Source organism: Podarcis melisellensis (genome assembly GCF_964234715.1).
Source record: "Podarcis melisellensis genome assembly, chromosome: 8".
Taxonomy (NCBI): Eukaryota; Metazoa; Chordata; class Lepidosauria; order Squamata; family Lacertidae; genus Podarcis; species Podarcis melisellensis.
Genome location: NC_138540.1, coordinates 62,086,318 through 62,103,295, shown reverse-complemented (window position 1 = coordinate 62,103,295; position 16,978 = coordinate 62,086,318). Strand labels below are relative to the sequence as shown.

The 16,978-nt window shown below is 43.0% G+C and overlaps 1 protein-coding gene across 2 annotated transcripts in view; it reads left to right on the top strand.

Annotated features, from left to right (window-relative positions):
* Window positions 1-103: 103 nt before the first annotated feature.
* Window positions 104-16,978, top strand: part of LOC309375614 (angiopoietin-2-like) — a 36,711-nt gene continuing 19,836 nt past the window's right edge. Inside the window, exons 1-2 of one of the 2 annotated variants that reach the window (XM_081921475.1) lie at window positions 15,759-16,426; window positions 16,860-16,941. In XM_081921475.1, the coding sequence (XP_081777601.1) occupies window positions 16,214-16,426; window positions 16,860-16,941 (295 nt within the window). In that variant the 5' untranslated portion in view covers window positions 15,759-16,213. Of the gene's footprint in view, window positions 250-15,758; window positions 16,427-16,859; window positions 16,942-16,978 lie in introns of those variants that run through there. The other variant, XM_081921476.1, reaches the window with a different exon arrangement.

Here is a 16,978-nt window from a genome sequence, read left to right as displayed (position 1 = left end):
CATGCCGGAAAGCTAGAGGCTTCGCGCAAAACTACTGTATTCTGTATTAGACGGTTGCGTGTGGCAAACGGCGGTTTGATTCCCTACCCAGCATGCTTTGGAGAAGGCCCGGGAGGCGACGCTGTACTACAGCTCCCAGCATGCTCCTGTAGCCGCTTTGCAAAATGCCATAGAGCCGTGTTCGGTTACCAATGTGAAGCGGAGCAGTAGAACAACGGGACGCGTAGAGCGGCTCCACATTTCGCAGACGTTAGAAAAGATGTAGAGTAAACCATGTTATTTTCTCGACGGGTCATTTGCGGGTTAAATGGGAGAATCGGTGTTTTTGTTCCTGGGGGCAGAACAAAGGTCACAGTCATAGACATCAATAGAGAAAGACAAGATTTTAGCATCCCTGTGATCGGACAGCAGAGTATCCACCTAGAAATAAAAGGAGGAGGAAATAATTTTCTAGGTCGAGCAAAAACGTGATTTTGGAATAGTTGTTGGGGTTTTTTTAGGAATATATATATTTTTAATTTTACATCCTAAAATACTACTATTATTGATAACACCATCACAACTTGGTGATGATTTCGCCACTCTTAGAAATAACTTCACTGATACAATGTTGTTACTAACCTGTGACTTAAATATTAAATAAATATGAGTGGGTGGGGACTTAAAGCATTGAGAAGGAAGTGTCCTGCTTATGTTGATTCCCATGCCAAATAAAATACTTAATGCATTCAAGACCAACAACAACCATGAAACAAGGACAGTTTGCTGCCCTTTTCATAACACACAACACCAGGTGATGACCTCATTCTGTCTAATGTGGAGATGGGAAACCTGTGGCCCTCCAGATATGGCTGGATCACAACTCCCATTACCCCTTGTCTTGTTTGTTTAGTCGTGTCCGACTCTTCGTGACCCCATGGACCAGAGCACTCCAGGCACTTCTGTCTTCCATTGCCTCCCGCAGTTTGGTCAAACTCATGCTGGTAGCTTCGAGAACAGTATCCAACCATCTCGTCCTCTGTCGTCCCCTTCTCCTTGTGCCCTCCATCTTTACCAACATCAGGGTCTTTTCCAGGGAGTCTTCTCTTCTGATGAGGTGGCCAAAGTATTGAAGCCTCAGCTTCAGGATCTGTCCTTCCAGTGAGCACTCAGGGCTGATTTCCTTCAGTATGGAGAGGTTTGATCTTCTTGCAGTCCATGGGACTCTCAAGAGTCTCCTCCAGTGTAGGAATGAAAATCACGGGAGACGAGTAGTAGGTGTCATGTGAGAGGCGTCTGCCGGGGAAGTCCCGGGAACTCTCTTTTATTGAATATTACCAGCATTGCCACAGGTGTGGTTGTGGCTGATTGGTTGATACAAACACAAAGAAACTCATTGCCTATTGGTTAATGCAAATGCAAGGTGGGAATTACATGTGAGGGGTGGGAATTACATGTGAACATTAATCACTGGTAGATTAAAGGCTGGGAAACGAGGTTGGGACTAGGCAAGCATGAAACCTCCTAATTAATTATATGGCATAAAACAATTACTAATGATTGATCATAACATGAAAGAATACAACAATCAAGTTCTATAGATGTGCTCGGCTATGCATGGAGAACAGGTCAACATGAACTTAAGATGAATTGAGCAAAGGAAAGAATGTCTTGGTGTTTGGAACAGGTTCGTACAGTGTGTGCAGAAACAGAGAAAAGATCATGAGCGAGAGTTCCCAGAATGCAAGAGAAAAGAAGCAATGCTTCCCATAGCAAGACTTCCCATAAGGCCACAGTTATGTGTAGAGGGAAAGCATATGTGCAGAAGGAAAACTTCCCTTTATCTCCCCCTTTCTTTTCTTATATGTGAGGCATTCTGGGTAAATAAGGCAAAAATATTTCGGGATTAGTGGTGTGCCAGCGAATGCCCAAAATAAATTCGCCAGGGAGGATGGGACAAAAAATACTACGAGATACGTGGTTTGCCAACGCATGCTCGAAATAAATCTGCCCATATCTCCCCTTTGGTTTACTGTTGGTGTTGCCATTTCGCAAAATAAGCAGCAAGGATTTTATTGGGTGGCTGAGGGGGAGAGAGAAATCGAGAGAAAAGACTTATGAGGCCAGGAATGCATTGGAGGAAGCAGCATAGTAAGATCAACATGCAAATTATGACAGCATATTGAAAGAGATTACGAAGCCAAGTAAAGTTTGGCAGCCAAGCGGTAAGCTACTGGGTGAAAGAATCCCAGAAAGCAGGAAAACCAACATCCTGTTTGATGTGATGTGTGAGATTTTGCAAATGAGAGATTTGTTTTTGAATAGCCTTAGAATTGTCAGTGATATTAAAGCAGCACATGTTTTCCACTTGTTCGCATCCGTAATGATGGAGCATCAATAGATATTGAATAGCAGCGCATTTCTAAACAGGCCTGTTTAGAGATCAGGAGATTACTAAGAAGGCCCAAAAAGCTCTAAAGGATTATTTTGAGATCAATATGAACACCACAGTGGAAAAAAGAACTATCTGGGACGCAAGTAAGGCCGTGATGAGGGGGTTCCTGATACAACAGAACACGGTAAAGAAAAGGAAACAAAACGAAAGGAAAGATAAAATTTTGGAAAAAATCAAGGAGTTGGAGAAGAAGTTAAGACTTAATCCGAAGTCTCAGCTGATTCTGAGAGAAATCAAACTTTACCAAGCACAATACTGCAAACTGATAAATCAGGAAATAGAATGGAAAATCAAACTAATGAAACAAAAAACTTTTGAGTCGGCTAATAAATGTGGAAAACTGCTAGCTTGGCAGTTGAAGAGGAGACAAAAGTTAAATACAGTGACAAATTTAGAGATTGAAGGAAGATGTATCCAGAACCCCGGAGAGATTAGAAAGTGTTTCCAGAGATATTTCAAAAAATTATACACTCAAGGGCCACAAGATGAAGCAGCGATTAAACAATTTTTAAAGACAAATGGACTGGCAAAGTTGTCAGAAGAAAATAGATCAATTCTGAATGGCAAAATAACACGACAAGAGATTGAGCAGGCCATCCAAAACATGAAACAGGGCAAATCACCAGGACCAGACGGGCTGACCTCCAAGTACTATAAGACATTGAAAGACTATTTGATACAACCACTGATGGAGGTCAGCAATGAAATTTTAGAGGGGAAGAAGGCGCCAGAATCGTGGAAAGAAGCTTTCATCACATTGATACCAAAATCGGAAACTGAAAAGACACAGCTTAAGAACTACCGTCCCATCTCCCTTTTAAATGTGGATTACAAAATATTTGCAGACGTTTTGGCAAGTAGATTCAAGAGGGTTTTAAACAAAGTAATTCATAAAGACCAGGCAGGCTTTCTCCCAGGTAGACATATGTCTGCTAATACAAGGAATATTATAGATATATTGGAGCTTTTACAAACAGACATAAATACTAAAGCTGTTTTAATTTTTATAGATGCGGAGAAGGCCTTTGACAACATATCCTGGAAGTTTATGAAAGGGAATTTAAAAGAAATGGGAGTGGGCCGGGGGTTTGAGAATGGGATTGATGCAATATATTCAGAACAAAAGGCTAAACTGATAGTTAACAATGTGGTTACAGAAGAGTTTAAAATTGAAAAAGGAACACGACAAGGCTGTCCGATTTCCCCGTTATTATTTATTTCGGTCCTGGAGGTGCTCTTGAACACGATTAGAGGGGACAGGTTGGTGGAAGGGATACAGGTCGGAGCGAAACAATACAAACTTAAAGCGTTTGCAGATGACTTAGTTCTGACATTACAGGAGCCAGAATCTAGTACGAAAAGAGTACTACAACTAATCCAAGATTTTGGTCGGGTGGCGGGATTTAAACTAAATAAGCAAAAAACCAAGGTGTTGGGAAAAAACTTGACAGATATTGAGTCGGAACGGTTTCAGAGAGAGACAGAGTTAACTGTGGTTAAGAAAGTTAAATACCTAGGGGTAAACATAACAGCAAAGAATTTGAGTCTGTTTAAAGATAATTATGAAAAATGTTGGTCTGAAATTAAGAGAGACTTGGATAGCTGGTCAAAATTGAAACTTTCATTGTTAGGTCGAATAGCTGCTATTAAGATGAATGTATTGCCAAAAATGTTGTTTTTGTTTCAGACATTGCAGATTGTAGATAAAACGGAGTGCTTCCGGAAGTGGCAGAAAGATATCTCCAAATTTGTCTGGCAGGGCAAAAAGCCCAGAATTAAGTTTAAGATATTAACGGACGCAAAAGAAAGAGGGGGCTTTGCCCTGCCAGACTTAAAGTTGTACTATGAAGCCGCAGCTTTCTGCTGGCTAAAAGACTGGCTACTTCTGGAGGACACGGATGTGCTGGATTTGGAAGGTTTTAACAATGCATTTGGATGGCATGCATATTTATGGTACGACAAGGTTAAGATTAATAAGGTCTTTAAGAACCATATTGTCAGAAAAGCAATATTTAATGTCTGGACAAGATACAAAGACTTATTAGAAAACAAAACACCGAGGTGGCTGTCACCTTTGGAGGCTAAGGCCCGAAAAAGACCCAATATGGAGGCCAATTGGCCAAAATATTGGGAAATACTAGAAAGGGATGGAGACAATTGGAAACTGCAGAGTTTAGAGAAAATGAAAGATAAAGTGCGAGACTGGTTACACTATGCTCAGATTAAGGAAGTGTTTAAGATTGATAAAAAGTTAGGATTCCAGGTGGAGAAATCGAAACTGGAAACAGAACTGTTAGAACCTAAGACCAAGGTACTTTCAAAAATGTATAACTTGCTGCTGAAATGGAATACACAAGACGAATTGGTTAAATCGGCTATGATAAAGTGGGCCCAGGATATTGGGCACAACATTATGTTTGAGGACTGGGAAAGGTTATGGACCACCGGGCTGAACTTCACAGCATGTAATGCTCTGAAGGAAAATGTAATGAAAATGATATATAGATGGTACATGACCCCAGTGAAATTGGCTAAAATATACCATTCGTCTGATAACAAATGTTGGAAATGTAAGGAAAATGAAGGAACATTCTTTCACCTCTGGTGGACCTGCCCTAAAGTGAAGGCCTTTTGGGAAATGATATACAATGAGTTAAAAAAGGTATTTAAGTATACCTTCACCAAGAAACCAGAGGCCTTCCTTCTGGGCATGGTCGGCCAGAACGTGTTAAAGAAGGACAGAACATTTTTTATGTATGCTACAACGGCGGCAAGGATACTTATTGCTAAGAGCTGGAAAACCCAAGATCTACCCACACTGGAAGAATGGCAGATGCAGCTGATGGACTATATGCAACTAGCTGAGATGACTGGCAGAATCCGCGACCTGGGAGAGGAGAGTACTGTACAGTACAAAAGTACTGTAATTTGGTTGAATCCTAACAAGGAAGCCAGAGCAGAAATAACTGTCTACCATTAAATTATAATTTTTTATTTGAGTTTAACCTAAATACTGCACTTAAGAGCATAAACAAGATGATAATTTGCTTGGAAAAATTCGTTTTTAATGATGAAAGTGGAAGCGGGAGACGTGAGGGAGTCCACAATAGAATGAAAGGATGTTATGAAACCTATTCTGTTTGTTAAATATGTATCTGTAAAAAATCTTAATAAAATTTTTTATAAAAAAAAAAATGAATAGCAGCGCATTTCTATGAGTCCGTGACGCAATTCACTCTGTTCTTTATTCAAAAGGTGAAGAGCTTGTGAAGTAGAATTCAAGGCTTTTGCTGCGGAGCAAGCTAAAGAGTTAATATTCCTGCTATTTCGTACAGCCAATCCAGGGACTCCTAAAAGAGAGACAGCTAAAAAAATATATTAAGATCTGCTAGGGAGAGAGACAGAATCGTTATAATCATTATTCAATTCTATAGCGCGTCAATATCGAGAGCGGGATAAATGATGCTTCTTGGGTAAAATAATAGACATACGGCTTAAGCAGCAGGGCGTGCCATGGCTGATGTTTGCAGGAATGTAATTAAACGTGAAGCCTGGACACGACCAAAACCAGCCGTCAGGCATATATATATGAAATATTTACATAATCAGAACAATTGAAGTTATCCTTGCCCATTTTTACACTGTTGGTTTTTGTGCAGTTCACCATACGGGCACAAGTAACATTAAAGGAAGCCACGTATGGGGTCATGGAATTGGCTGCGTGGAGAAATGATGCAAAACTTTAACAGCAGCTGCCAGCTCAGAATGCTGGGCAAACTTCTGTAGAAGAATGTAGAGGCTGTGCCATTTATCATTTTGTAGCCATGCAACGACCCCCCTGGAGGGGGCTCCATTAGTAAACACAGTAAGGGCATCCAACAGGACAGGGGTACTGCGCTATGCTTAAATTCACTTTCAAAAACTACATATTGAGCAGCATTTAAAAGCATTTGGTTGGCTGCCAAATTTGGATTGGCTCTGGCAAGCAAGGACATGGCATGGCTCTGGCTGCCAAATTCCGCACAGGATTGAATCCTCTGAGCCGGATCGTATTTAGGACGGTTAATGATTGACTGCAAAGCCTTCTTACGGTAGGTGTTTGCATTTTCAAAAGGCAATTTTTCCATCAGTTCATTCTGGGCTGTAGTATTATCAACCTGCCTGGTGACTGCTTCTTTCAATCTATCTATAAATTGATGGTAGGGCTCTGAATGTTGTTGTTTAATATTAACAAAAGAGCTAATAGGGAAAGCAGAAGGCAATTCCCCAGCCCACACAGATTCCTCCTCTAAGGACAGAATTCCTTTCTGCCTAGCCAGAGAAAGTGAGGTGCGCACAGCTCCTGTAGGAGAGCACGCAGGGGTTGTGGCAGGCAAAGCAGGCAAAGGAGGAAGGGGAGGGGTGGATGGGTTTGTGGGCTGAGGTGTAGGGAGGGGTTGGCAAGGCTGCAATGGAGGCAAAAGCTTAGGATAAGGAGGGGGGGATTGTCTGCAACAGCCAGAAGGGCAGGGGCCGAAGGAGACGCCTGGGGTCCTAATTTAGCAACGGCAGCTGCACATTTCTGCCAGGTGAGCAGACAATGAATTGAAGCCCTCGGTTCTGCAAAGAGGGTCTTCCCGATCTTTTGCCAAGTCCCCACCTCAAGGGACCCCCTTTCGGGGTAGGAGGGATATTGGCAATTGATCTCACCAAGGAGCTGTTCAATTTCTTTTAAGGAAACATTAACACCCACAACTCGCTGTCTAACTAGAGAAAACAATTCCCTGGCATGCTCTTTCTGCATTCGAGTCAAATCGCCCCCCATACTCACGAAGTAGCGCGCTGAGACTTTTCCAGTCGAGTGAAGTACAGGGGCTAGGCTGCGTAAGGGATCTGGCACGTCGGGGTCACCAGATGTAGGAATGAAAATCACGGGAGACGAGTAGTAGGTGTCATGTGAGAGGCGTCTGCCGGGGAAGTCCCGGGAACTCTCTTTTATTGAATATTACAAGCATTGCCACAGGTGTGGTTGTGGCTGATTGGTTGATACAAACACAAAGAAACTCATTGCCTATTGGTTAATGCAAATGCAAGGTGGGAATTACATGTGAGGGGTGGGAATTACATGTGAACATTAATCACTGGTAGATTAAAGGCTGGGAAACGAGGTTGGGACTAGGCAAGCATGAAACCTCCTAATTAATTATATGGCATAAAACAATTACTAATGATTGATCATAACATGAAAGAATACAACAATCAAGTTCTATAGATGTGCTCGGCTATGCATGGAGAACAGGTCAACATGAACTTAAGATGAATTGAGCAAAGGAAAGAATGTCTTGGTGTTTGGAACAGGTTCGTACAGTGTGTGCAGAAACAGAGAAAAGATCATGAGCGAGAGTTCCCAGAATGCAAGAGAAAAGAAGCAATGCTTCCCATAGCAAGACTTCCCATAAGGCCACAGTTATGTGTAGAGGGAAAGCATATGTGCAGAAGGAAAACTTCCCTTTACTCCAGCACCATAATTCAAAAGCACCAATTCATTGGCAATCAGCCTTCTTTATAGTCCAGCTCTCACTTCCATACATCACTACTGGGAAAACCATAGCTTTAACTATGTGAACCTTTGTCAGCAAGGTGATGTCTCTGCTTTTTAAAATGCTGTCTAGGTTTGTCATCGCTTTTCTCCCAAGAAGCAGGCGTCTTTTAATTTCGTGACTGCTGTCACCATCTGCAGTGATCATGGAGCCCAAGTAAGTAAAATCTCTCACTGCCTCCATTTCTTCCCCTTCTATTTGCCAGAAGGTGATGGGACCAGTGGCCATGATCTTAGTTTTTTTGATGTTGAGCTTCAGACCATATTTTGCGCTCTCTTCTTTCACCCTCATTAAAAGGTTCTTTAAATCCTCCTCACTTTCTGCCATCATGGTTGTGTCATCTGCATATCTGAGGTTGTTGATATTTCTTCCGGCAATCTTAATTCGGTCTTGGGATTCATCAAGTCCAGCATTTCACATGATGAATTCTGCATATAAGTTAAATAAGCAGGGAGACAATATACAGCCTTGTCATACTCCTTTCCCCATTTTTAAACCAACCAGTTTTTCCATATCCAGTTCTAACTGTAGCTTCTTGTCCCACATAGAGATTTCTCAGGAGACAGATGAGGTGATCAGGTACTTCCATTTATTTAAGAACTTGCCATAGTTTGCTGTGGTCGACACAGTCAAAGGCTTTTGCATAGCCAATGAAGCAGAAGTAGATGTTTTTCAGGAACTCTCTAGCTTTCTCCATAATCCAGCGCATGTTTTCAATTTGGTCTCTGGTTCCTCTGCCCCTTCGGAATCCAGCTTGCACTTCTGGGAGTTCTCGGTTCACATACTGCTTAAGCCTGCCTTGTAGAATTTTAAGCATAACCTTGCTAGCGTGTGAAATGAGTGCAATTGTGCAGTAGTTGGAGTAGTTAGCACTGCCCTTCTTTGGGATTGAGATTGTAGTGAAGTTGGGAAATCTTGGTGTGTCGGGTGCTGGTTCACGTGGGAGTGAGGCATCCTGGGAAAGATAAAACTGTGGCTTTCTGGGGAATGGGTGTTTGGTCTCTTTAAATGTAAAGCTCCCTGTCTCTAGAGGTGTGAGTCAATTACATCTTGATTCTAGGCAGGATGAGATGTTATCTGATTTGTACACCCTGGTACTTTGCCTGGGGGCGTTTGACCAGTGAAAGGACTCTTGACTACTCTCTGTGTTTTGAACTATTGTTGCTGTGTGAGTATGGTTTTACTTAATTATATTTTACAATGTTTTTATTGTTTTGTCTGTAACCTTCTAAGAAATGTGCAACTTTTTGAGTGGCTTTTTCAATAAACTTGGAAAGGACTTTTTGTCTTTGTGCCTTTGCTCGGGGAAGCTAAACTGGTGCTTACCTTTTGGACACCTACCTGTTTAATTTCTGTCTGCGTCATAGTAAAGTTACTCAGGGCTGGGCAAACCCAGTAAATATCGAAGGGGGGGTTCTCCTTCTTGAACCCCATTTGAGGGTGGTCCAGGAAAGGAGGTGGTGGCAGCTTTTACCGTTTGGCTTGTGATTTGCAACACCTAGTGATCTTTCCCCTTTCCTGGCCAAGTCCTGCCAGTGCCTAGGAGGAAAGGGGGGGGGGGAGTGGATAGCCCTGCTTACTACAGGGATGTAGACTAATCTTCTCCAATCCTCTGGCCACTGCTGATTTTCCAAACTTGCTGGCATATTGAGTGTAGCACCTTAACAGCATCATCTTTGAAAAATTTTAATAGTTCAGCTGGAATATCATCACTTCCACTGGCCTTGTTATTAGCAGTGCTTTCTAAGACCCATTTGACTTCACTCTTCAAGATGTCTGGCTCAAGGTCAGCAACCACACTACCTGGGGTGTACAAGTCATTAATGTCTTTCTGGTATAATTCCTCTGTGTATTCTTGCCACCTCTTCTTGGTGTCTTCTGCTTCTGTTAGGTCCTTACTCCAGTGGAAACAAGAAATGTGGGTCCTATTGCCCTTGCTTCCTTTTCCTATCTGTATTAGTAGATCATATGGCTTCAATTCCCAACATCGCTCACAAAGTTAAGTCTCAGTCTGATTTAACTTCAGTCCAGAGGTGGGAGCTGTTTTCTGCAAAATCTGCCTTGGAGGGAACATAGTCCTAAAGAAAGCATGGCTATAGTAAATATACTAAGGACATTGTAACAACATTTTTTATTATAGGATCTTCTTTTTTCTGGGTAATCTTGGACCACTAAGAGCCATAATGCATTTCTTTTCTAAATGGCACATTTGTTTGTTATCCCCCCCTTTAAATTTAATTCTTTTAAAAATAGTTAAGAAAAATACTGGGGGGGGGGGGTTTAAGGGCCAAGAAGCAGCAGAATGTTTGTAGTGTATGATACAATATGTGGTGTGACATCGGTGCAGCTCTGCCAACTAATAATGGAAGTTGAGGAGGAGGAGAGGCAAATCACATTGACCGTTGTTTGTTTAATTTAACCCTAAGTGAAACTGATATCATGGAAACATACTATTTTGCTGCCTCTGAATGTCGTGATGGGCTTAGGTGGTTTTAAAAGTGAATTAGATGGATAAATAGAGAATAGATCTACCAATGGTTACTAGTCATAAGGTCTCTGTCAAATACCAGTTGCTGGGGAGCAGGAGTAAGCTATTGCCTTCATGCTCTGCTTCTGGGCTTTCCTGGGCCATATGACTGGCTACTGTAAGAAATAGGATGTTATGGTCATGGTTTGCATGCAAATGATCCTAGGTTCAATCATTGACATCTCCTGTCTGAAACTCTGGAAACCACTGCCAGTCAGTATAGTACTGAGCTAGATGCAGGGCCGGCCATACCATTAGACAAACTGAGTTAGCCGCCTCAGACAGCTTCTTTTGAGTGTCATAATAGGGGCAGCAAATTGTCAGTTGTTTAATTTCTTGTTATTGTAGTTGTACTCCCAAGGAGGGTGATAGGCACTTGTGGGGAGCTCTGCCTCAGGTGCCAAAATTACTTGACTGGCCTCAGATGTTATGCACCATGAGCTGGAGGGGGAGGCGTGGAGAACCATTTGCCACTCTGCCTCAGGTAGCAAAATGTCTTGGGTCTGTCCTGACTAGATGAATTTGTGGGCCAAATTAGTGTAAGGCAGCTTCCTGTACTCCTGCCTATTAAACCGGAGCAGTGTCTCCTTTCCTGTGAAAGGTGTATCTGTGCCAGTGGGGCTTATTTGGGAGGAGCACATGATTTTGCAGTGACAGAGAAAAGAACAGAATTCCTTAAACCCAAGAGATACTGTTAAGTTGTGGGCGAACATATCAGACGACACAGCGATTCTTCAAACAGCTCTTCTTTATTCTGAGGCCAGAACTGAACTGAGCTGAAGGGCTCAGTCAGCCTGCTTATATAGAGCTCCAGTACCTTGTTACTGTAACAACATTCTAAAATTATCCAATCATTGAACGTCACTTTCGATCCTTCATTTGCATACAAACTATCCAATCACTGAACGTCACTTTCGATCCTTCATTTGCATAACTATCTACAGTATCCCCCCCCCCCTGGCCCAGGGTGAGAACTTCAGTACATAACAGATACCTCTTTTTTACACTCCCATACTTTCCCAAGTGGTTGATATTCCTGGGCAATATTCAGCTTGGTGCTTTTCTTAAGAAAAACCTTATTTCTTAATATGTAGTGCTGAGTCAAAAAAATAAATCTCATGATTTTCCCTATCCCGAACCATTCTCCATCACAATGGACGTTAGATTAAGTCCAGTCTTTACTGAGCATTTTTTCTGATTTGTTAAGTTATACAACGTTCATTCAAAATTCATTCTGATTTGATTGTGTGGTGGTTAATCATCCCAGTTAATTGTTCATCTCACACTTTCAGTTCTTCCTCATCACTTTTCTAATTGCAACATTCCTTTAAAAAGGGGCAGGGTGGGATTCATTGCACTAGAGCGCTGTAATCCACTTTAATTGCACTAACCTGAATCCTTCCTGCAAAAGATGGACAGTCTGAAGGCAACCCTAGAGAGGGGCCTGCTTTGCATAATCACGAGCAAATTTATGACACCTCCTTGCTGCTTTCAAGGAAAGCTATCAAAAGCATTTGATGGGTGACATTTGCCATAGACTTCTGTGACAGCTGTTTGGCATGACAGGGGCACAACTGTCCCCTATAGATAGGAAAGGCAGAGCTGCCTCTATTAATAAATTGTGGTGGTGTGAGGTTGCAAATTCATCCCATGGCTCTGATAACCTCAGAGCAAGGCCTCGCACCCAAGGACGCATGTTTCAGAGCAGAGACAGGAGATGGGTGCCAGAGGGGCAGAAGGCTGTGTCTTTACTTCATACCACAGCCATCCAAAATCTGCATCCAAAACAAGTTTAATTTGGTGAGCCGGTGTGGTGTGGTGGTTAGTGAGTTGGACTAGGGCCTAGGGAGACCAGGGTTCAAATCCCAACTCAGCCATCTAAATGATTCAATCACACTCATCTCCAAATGTGGCTAGGAGAGAACAATGACTGCAGTCCTGGAGAGCTGCTGCCACCAGATTGGTAGATCTGCGGAGCTAGATGGATCAATACAGAGCTGCCATTCTTCTAAGGCAGCTTCATGGCAAGAGGGAGACTGGTTTGGCTCCTTCCCTCTCCTGGTGTTAGCTCAGTTGCTCTTATGCCTGTTTTCCTGCTTTGCTTTGCTTTTTCCTTTTGTATCATGCCTACTAGATTGTGAGCCTGCAGACAGGAACCATCTTATCTTTTAAAATTGTAGATGATGAGGATAGTGATTAGAGGAGTTGTTCATAAGTCCAAAGTTGGGTAATTACCCAACTATCCTACTGCCTTTCTGGGTGACAGAAAAGCTGAACAGAAAAACTATCTTGCCAGTCTGCTGGATGAGGGGTCCACCCCAAGTGGCACTTCATAGCTGCGCTTTAAGCTGCAATTGGTGCTTATACTGAACGGATACTCTTGACTCCCAAATGTTTCACTTGGGGGATTTCTGTTTATCACTGGACTTAACCCAGGATACTTTAGGGCTTTGCAAATCAACAATGGCTCACCTTTTTCTCTTGTGCAGCCAAGGAATGTTCCCTGGTCTTTGAAGAGTGGCAGAAGGCCCCAATACCACCATTAATATAGCCAAGGGGCCTTGCTGTTATGTGGGGGGAAATGTTTCTCTGTAATTTATGGGGCTTTTAAAATAGGTGGGGTCCTTTTTGTGCTCGATGAAAACAGCATAAGGAAGAACGAATGCCAAATCAATGCATACCCTTCCCTTCCCCTCCTAAATAAATGAGTGGGATTGAAAACATAATGAGAATTTCCAGAGATGGGGGTGATGGGTGAGTTCCTCCTCTGTCAGTTTCCTCTGGGGAAGGGAGAGCTGAAGGGGATAATGGCATAAATGGGGGTGAACACTATAGAGAAAACACAGATGCAACTTGGTTTTTGCTGATGCTGCAAATAGCATTTAAATATATCTATGTATATCAGATTAGTTTGGTTGGGAATGGATTTTGGACTGGTTTTGTTAGTGTAGTTACATTATCCACACATCACAGCAGCAAGCAAGACTTTGAGCCACTCTGGTCTCATTTCTGTGGTATTTTTAATCGTCAGTCCAATACAGAAAACTGTCAAACAGGTAAAGAAGTACAGTGGTACCTTGGTTTAAGAACAGCTTAGTTTATGAACAATAACGCTGCAAACCCTGAAGTAGGTGTTTTGGTTTGTGAACTTTGCCTTGGAATAAGAACATGTTTCGCTTCCTGTTGAGTGTGTTCCATTTGTAAATTGAGTCCCCCACTGCTATGAAAAAGTACGCCTTGGTTTAAGAACGCTTTGGTTTAAGAACAGATTTCTGGAACGGATTAAGTTCATAAACCAAGGTACCACTGTACTTTCTTTCCCACGCTGGCCCTTTGCTGCTATGCTCAGAAGCTGTGAGGTTTAGGAGTTTAAAATATAAACTGCTATTCTCACAAAACTACAAAATGATACATTTTTAAATGACCATCACCACAGGTGATGGGTGAACTGTCCTTTGCTCAAGCAAAGATGGTCTTGGCTTGGTTCTCTCCCAGCTTGTAATGAAAGTGCACGAGTGCTGATGGTGGTCCACACAAACCTTGTTGCGTTGTTCCCTGTGAATTATTGATCTGAGCACCAACGATGGAAGAAAAATTCAACTGCCTCCCCCCTCAAAACATACAGTGGTACCTCAGGTTAAGTACTTAATTCGTTCCGGAGGTACGTACTTAACCTGAAACTGTTCTTAACCTGAAGCACCACTTTAGCTAATGGGGCCTCCTGCTGCTGCCACGCCGCCGGAGCACAATTTTTGTTCTCATCCTGAAGCAAAGTTCTTAACCTGAAGCACTATTTCTGGGTTAGCGCAGTCTGTAACCTGAAGCGTATGTAACCTGAGGTTACATACTGTATATGGGAGCAGGAGAGGCTTTTAGATGTGGATGAGTGGCAGCAACGGAGAGAAGTAATAAAGAGAAGTGACTTATTGTAAACATTACAGAATGTGTCCCTTTCAGCTTCTTTTCGTGGCCCTTTTGATTCTCCTCTGGACATACCTATTGCCAGCCCTGCTGCACACCGTCCTTTATTGCTTTTACCTGGCTGGAAGGTGTCCTTGAGCTCTGATAAAGACTTGCTTGGTGGATGGAGGGCAGAGAGGGGTGTATATAAAAAGTAGCCTGGTGTACAAATGTAACTTTTACATCCATTGCTGGGAATCAGAAGAGGGGGGCCTGTTTGGCCACTGTGAGAACAAGATGCAGAACTGGCAGCAGGGCTCTCCTTACATTTTTCTTGAAAAAAGAAAAATGAATAAGCTGATGAACATACCACGCACAAATGATAATGCAGTGCTAATTCATATACATATGGCAGGCAGCCCACCTTGAAGTGTAGAGGGAGAAGAGTGATGGCTGAGTTAGTAACTGGTTTCCACACCTGCCATTTCTGCACTGCAACTGGGCTCACCTCACAGCTGAATGGTGTGCCCTGACCTCTCTCTCTTTTGCTCCAGCTGCCTCCATTCCTTTTCTTGTTCTCCCCCATGCAGCCATTTGGAACTTTAGCTGGAAACTATCAGCCTGACGGATGGCTCTCGGGGCTTTTGTTTTCCTTTTTACGCAGGTGGAAGCTTTTCTTTCTCACCTACAGAAAATGCTGACAGTAAAACTGCAGTTTCCATTGTGGGTGAGGAACAGGCCAAAGCACGTTGACTCTGGTTCCTTTTGGCCAAGCTCAGGCTCCAAGGGTCTCGTCAAGTTATGGATATGCCAGAAGTCCTGGCTTCTCATCTAAGCAGCTGCGGGGGGCAAGGGGGGAGGCAGCTAGATCCCCCCAGCAGACTTCTGGAGTTCTCCATGTGCTACGTGTTGGCCATCCATTACTTCATAGCCATTCCTGCTGTCTGGCACAGAGAAAAAGCAGATGGCAAGGAACTGTGGCACTGTCAGATCCGATCAGACCCAGCTGGTGTTTTTAGCCAGAGTTGTTTTTTTTTGGGGGGGGGAGTGGATGTGATCTGGATTACATCCCAACCTGCAATGACCATATCTTTGTTGCGTGCAGAAGGTGTCAAGTTCAAACCCTGACATCTCCAGGTAGGGCTGTGAAGGGAGCAGTGCCTGAAACCCAAGAGAACAACTGCCAGTAGACAATGTAGACAATGCCTGTCTCTTTTTCTGCATCCATTTTGTGTTATGCCACTCCATGGCAGCCATTTTGAGACTGGTGCCATGGCACTTTCTCAAAATTCCGAATGTGCCCACTGGCCTAGGAAAGCTGGTGACCCCTGCTGAACAGTCTAACATACTATTTCCATATCTTCCATATTAGCCAGCTCTGAGCCTTGAACCTGTCTGGATCACTGCTAGATGCAAGGGTCAGGACAAAAATAGCCTCCCATTGGCTTCATTGGGGGTAGGGTGAGGAGGTTGGTCCATGGACCAGGGGCAGATCCCCCCCTGGACCACATCTAGCCCATGGGCTGGAAGTTCCCCATCCCGGCTCTTACCATTATACTCGTACTCCAATGTTTGGCTGGCAGCAGCTTCCTCCAGCTCCACACCCATGTAGACATGAAGCCAGAACAACAATTGCTTGAGATTGTGATCGCAGTGACTGTTGTAAAAACCAAGCAGTCATTCCAGAGATGTATCCAAATTCAATCCTGTATTTCAGCCAAAATCTATTCATCATAACCAGGGTCACTTTCCAAACTGAGAGTGGAAGCCTGAATGTATAGAAATTATATGTTTAATGTACATGACATAATCCCCCAAGTTGGCAATCAGTTTCAGTTTCCAGAAAAGACTTGGATATTATCCTGCTTGAGCATGAAAGATTATCCTCAAGTCAGTGTTCTTCTGGACCGTGGATTGGCATCTGTGGTGTGCTGGAGTTTGTTAGAGATGATAGTACAAAGTATTCCAGCAGGAGAGTCTGACCTGGTGAGAAAAAAGACTTTGTTTACCCCTTGGAGGCAGAGAGATGGGGGGGGGGGCTCCAATAGTCCTTTTAATCATGCATCCATCATGATTTACATGCATGTTGGTATTGGAGCAGCTACACATGAGTCCACATTCAGGACACTTTGGTGGAATATACACGTATAAAAACCATTCTGAAAATGCTTTTTTAAAGAGCATTTTAAAAAATACATTGAATTTTCCATAAGGCTCACCATCGCCATCTAGTGTCACATTGTGTCAAATGTTTTATTTGCAGCTGTATAGCTGAGTCCTTTGTGCCTGCAAAAGTGTGGTGGACATACTGCTTTGTTTCCAATCAACGCATCACCTGCAAATTCCTGCTGAAATCCTGTACCTTTTTACACAATAAATGTTCTGGCTTATTTCTGAACCTGCTTTTGTTGCGCTGCAGGGTAATTCTTGGGCCTGGAGGAGGTGGCTTCTAGAGCAAGCATCTGTTCTGTGGTGGATTCTTCTCCAAATGTTCACAGGCTGTACATTCAGCCCAGATAAGCAGCCTTGCAATTTAAA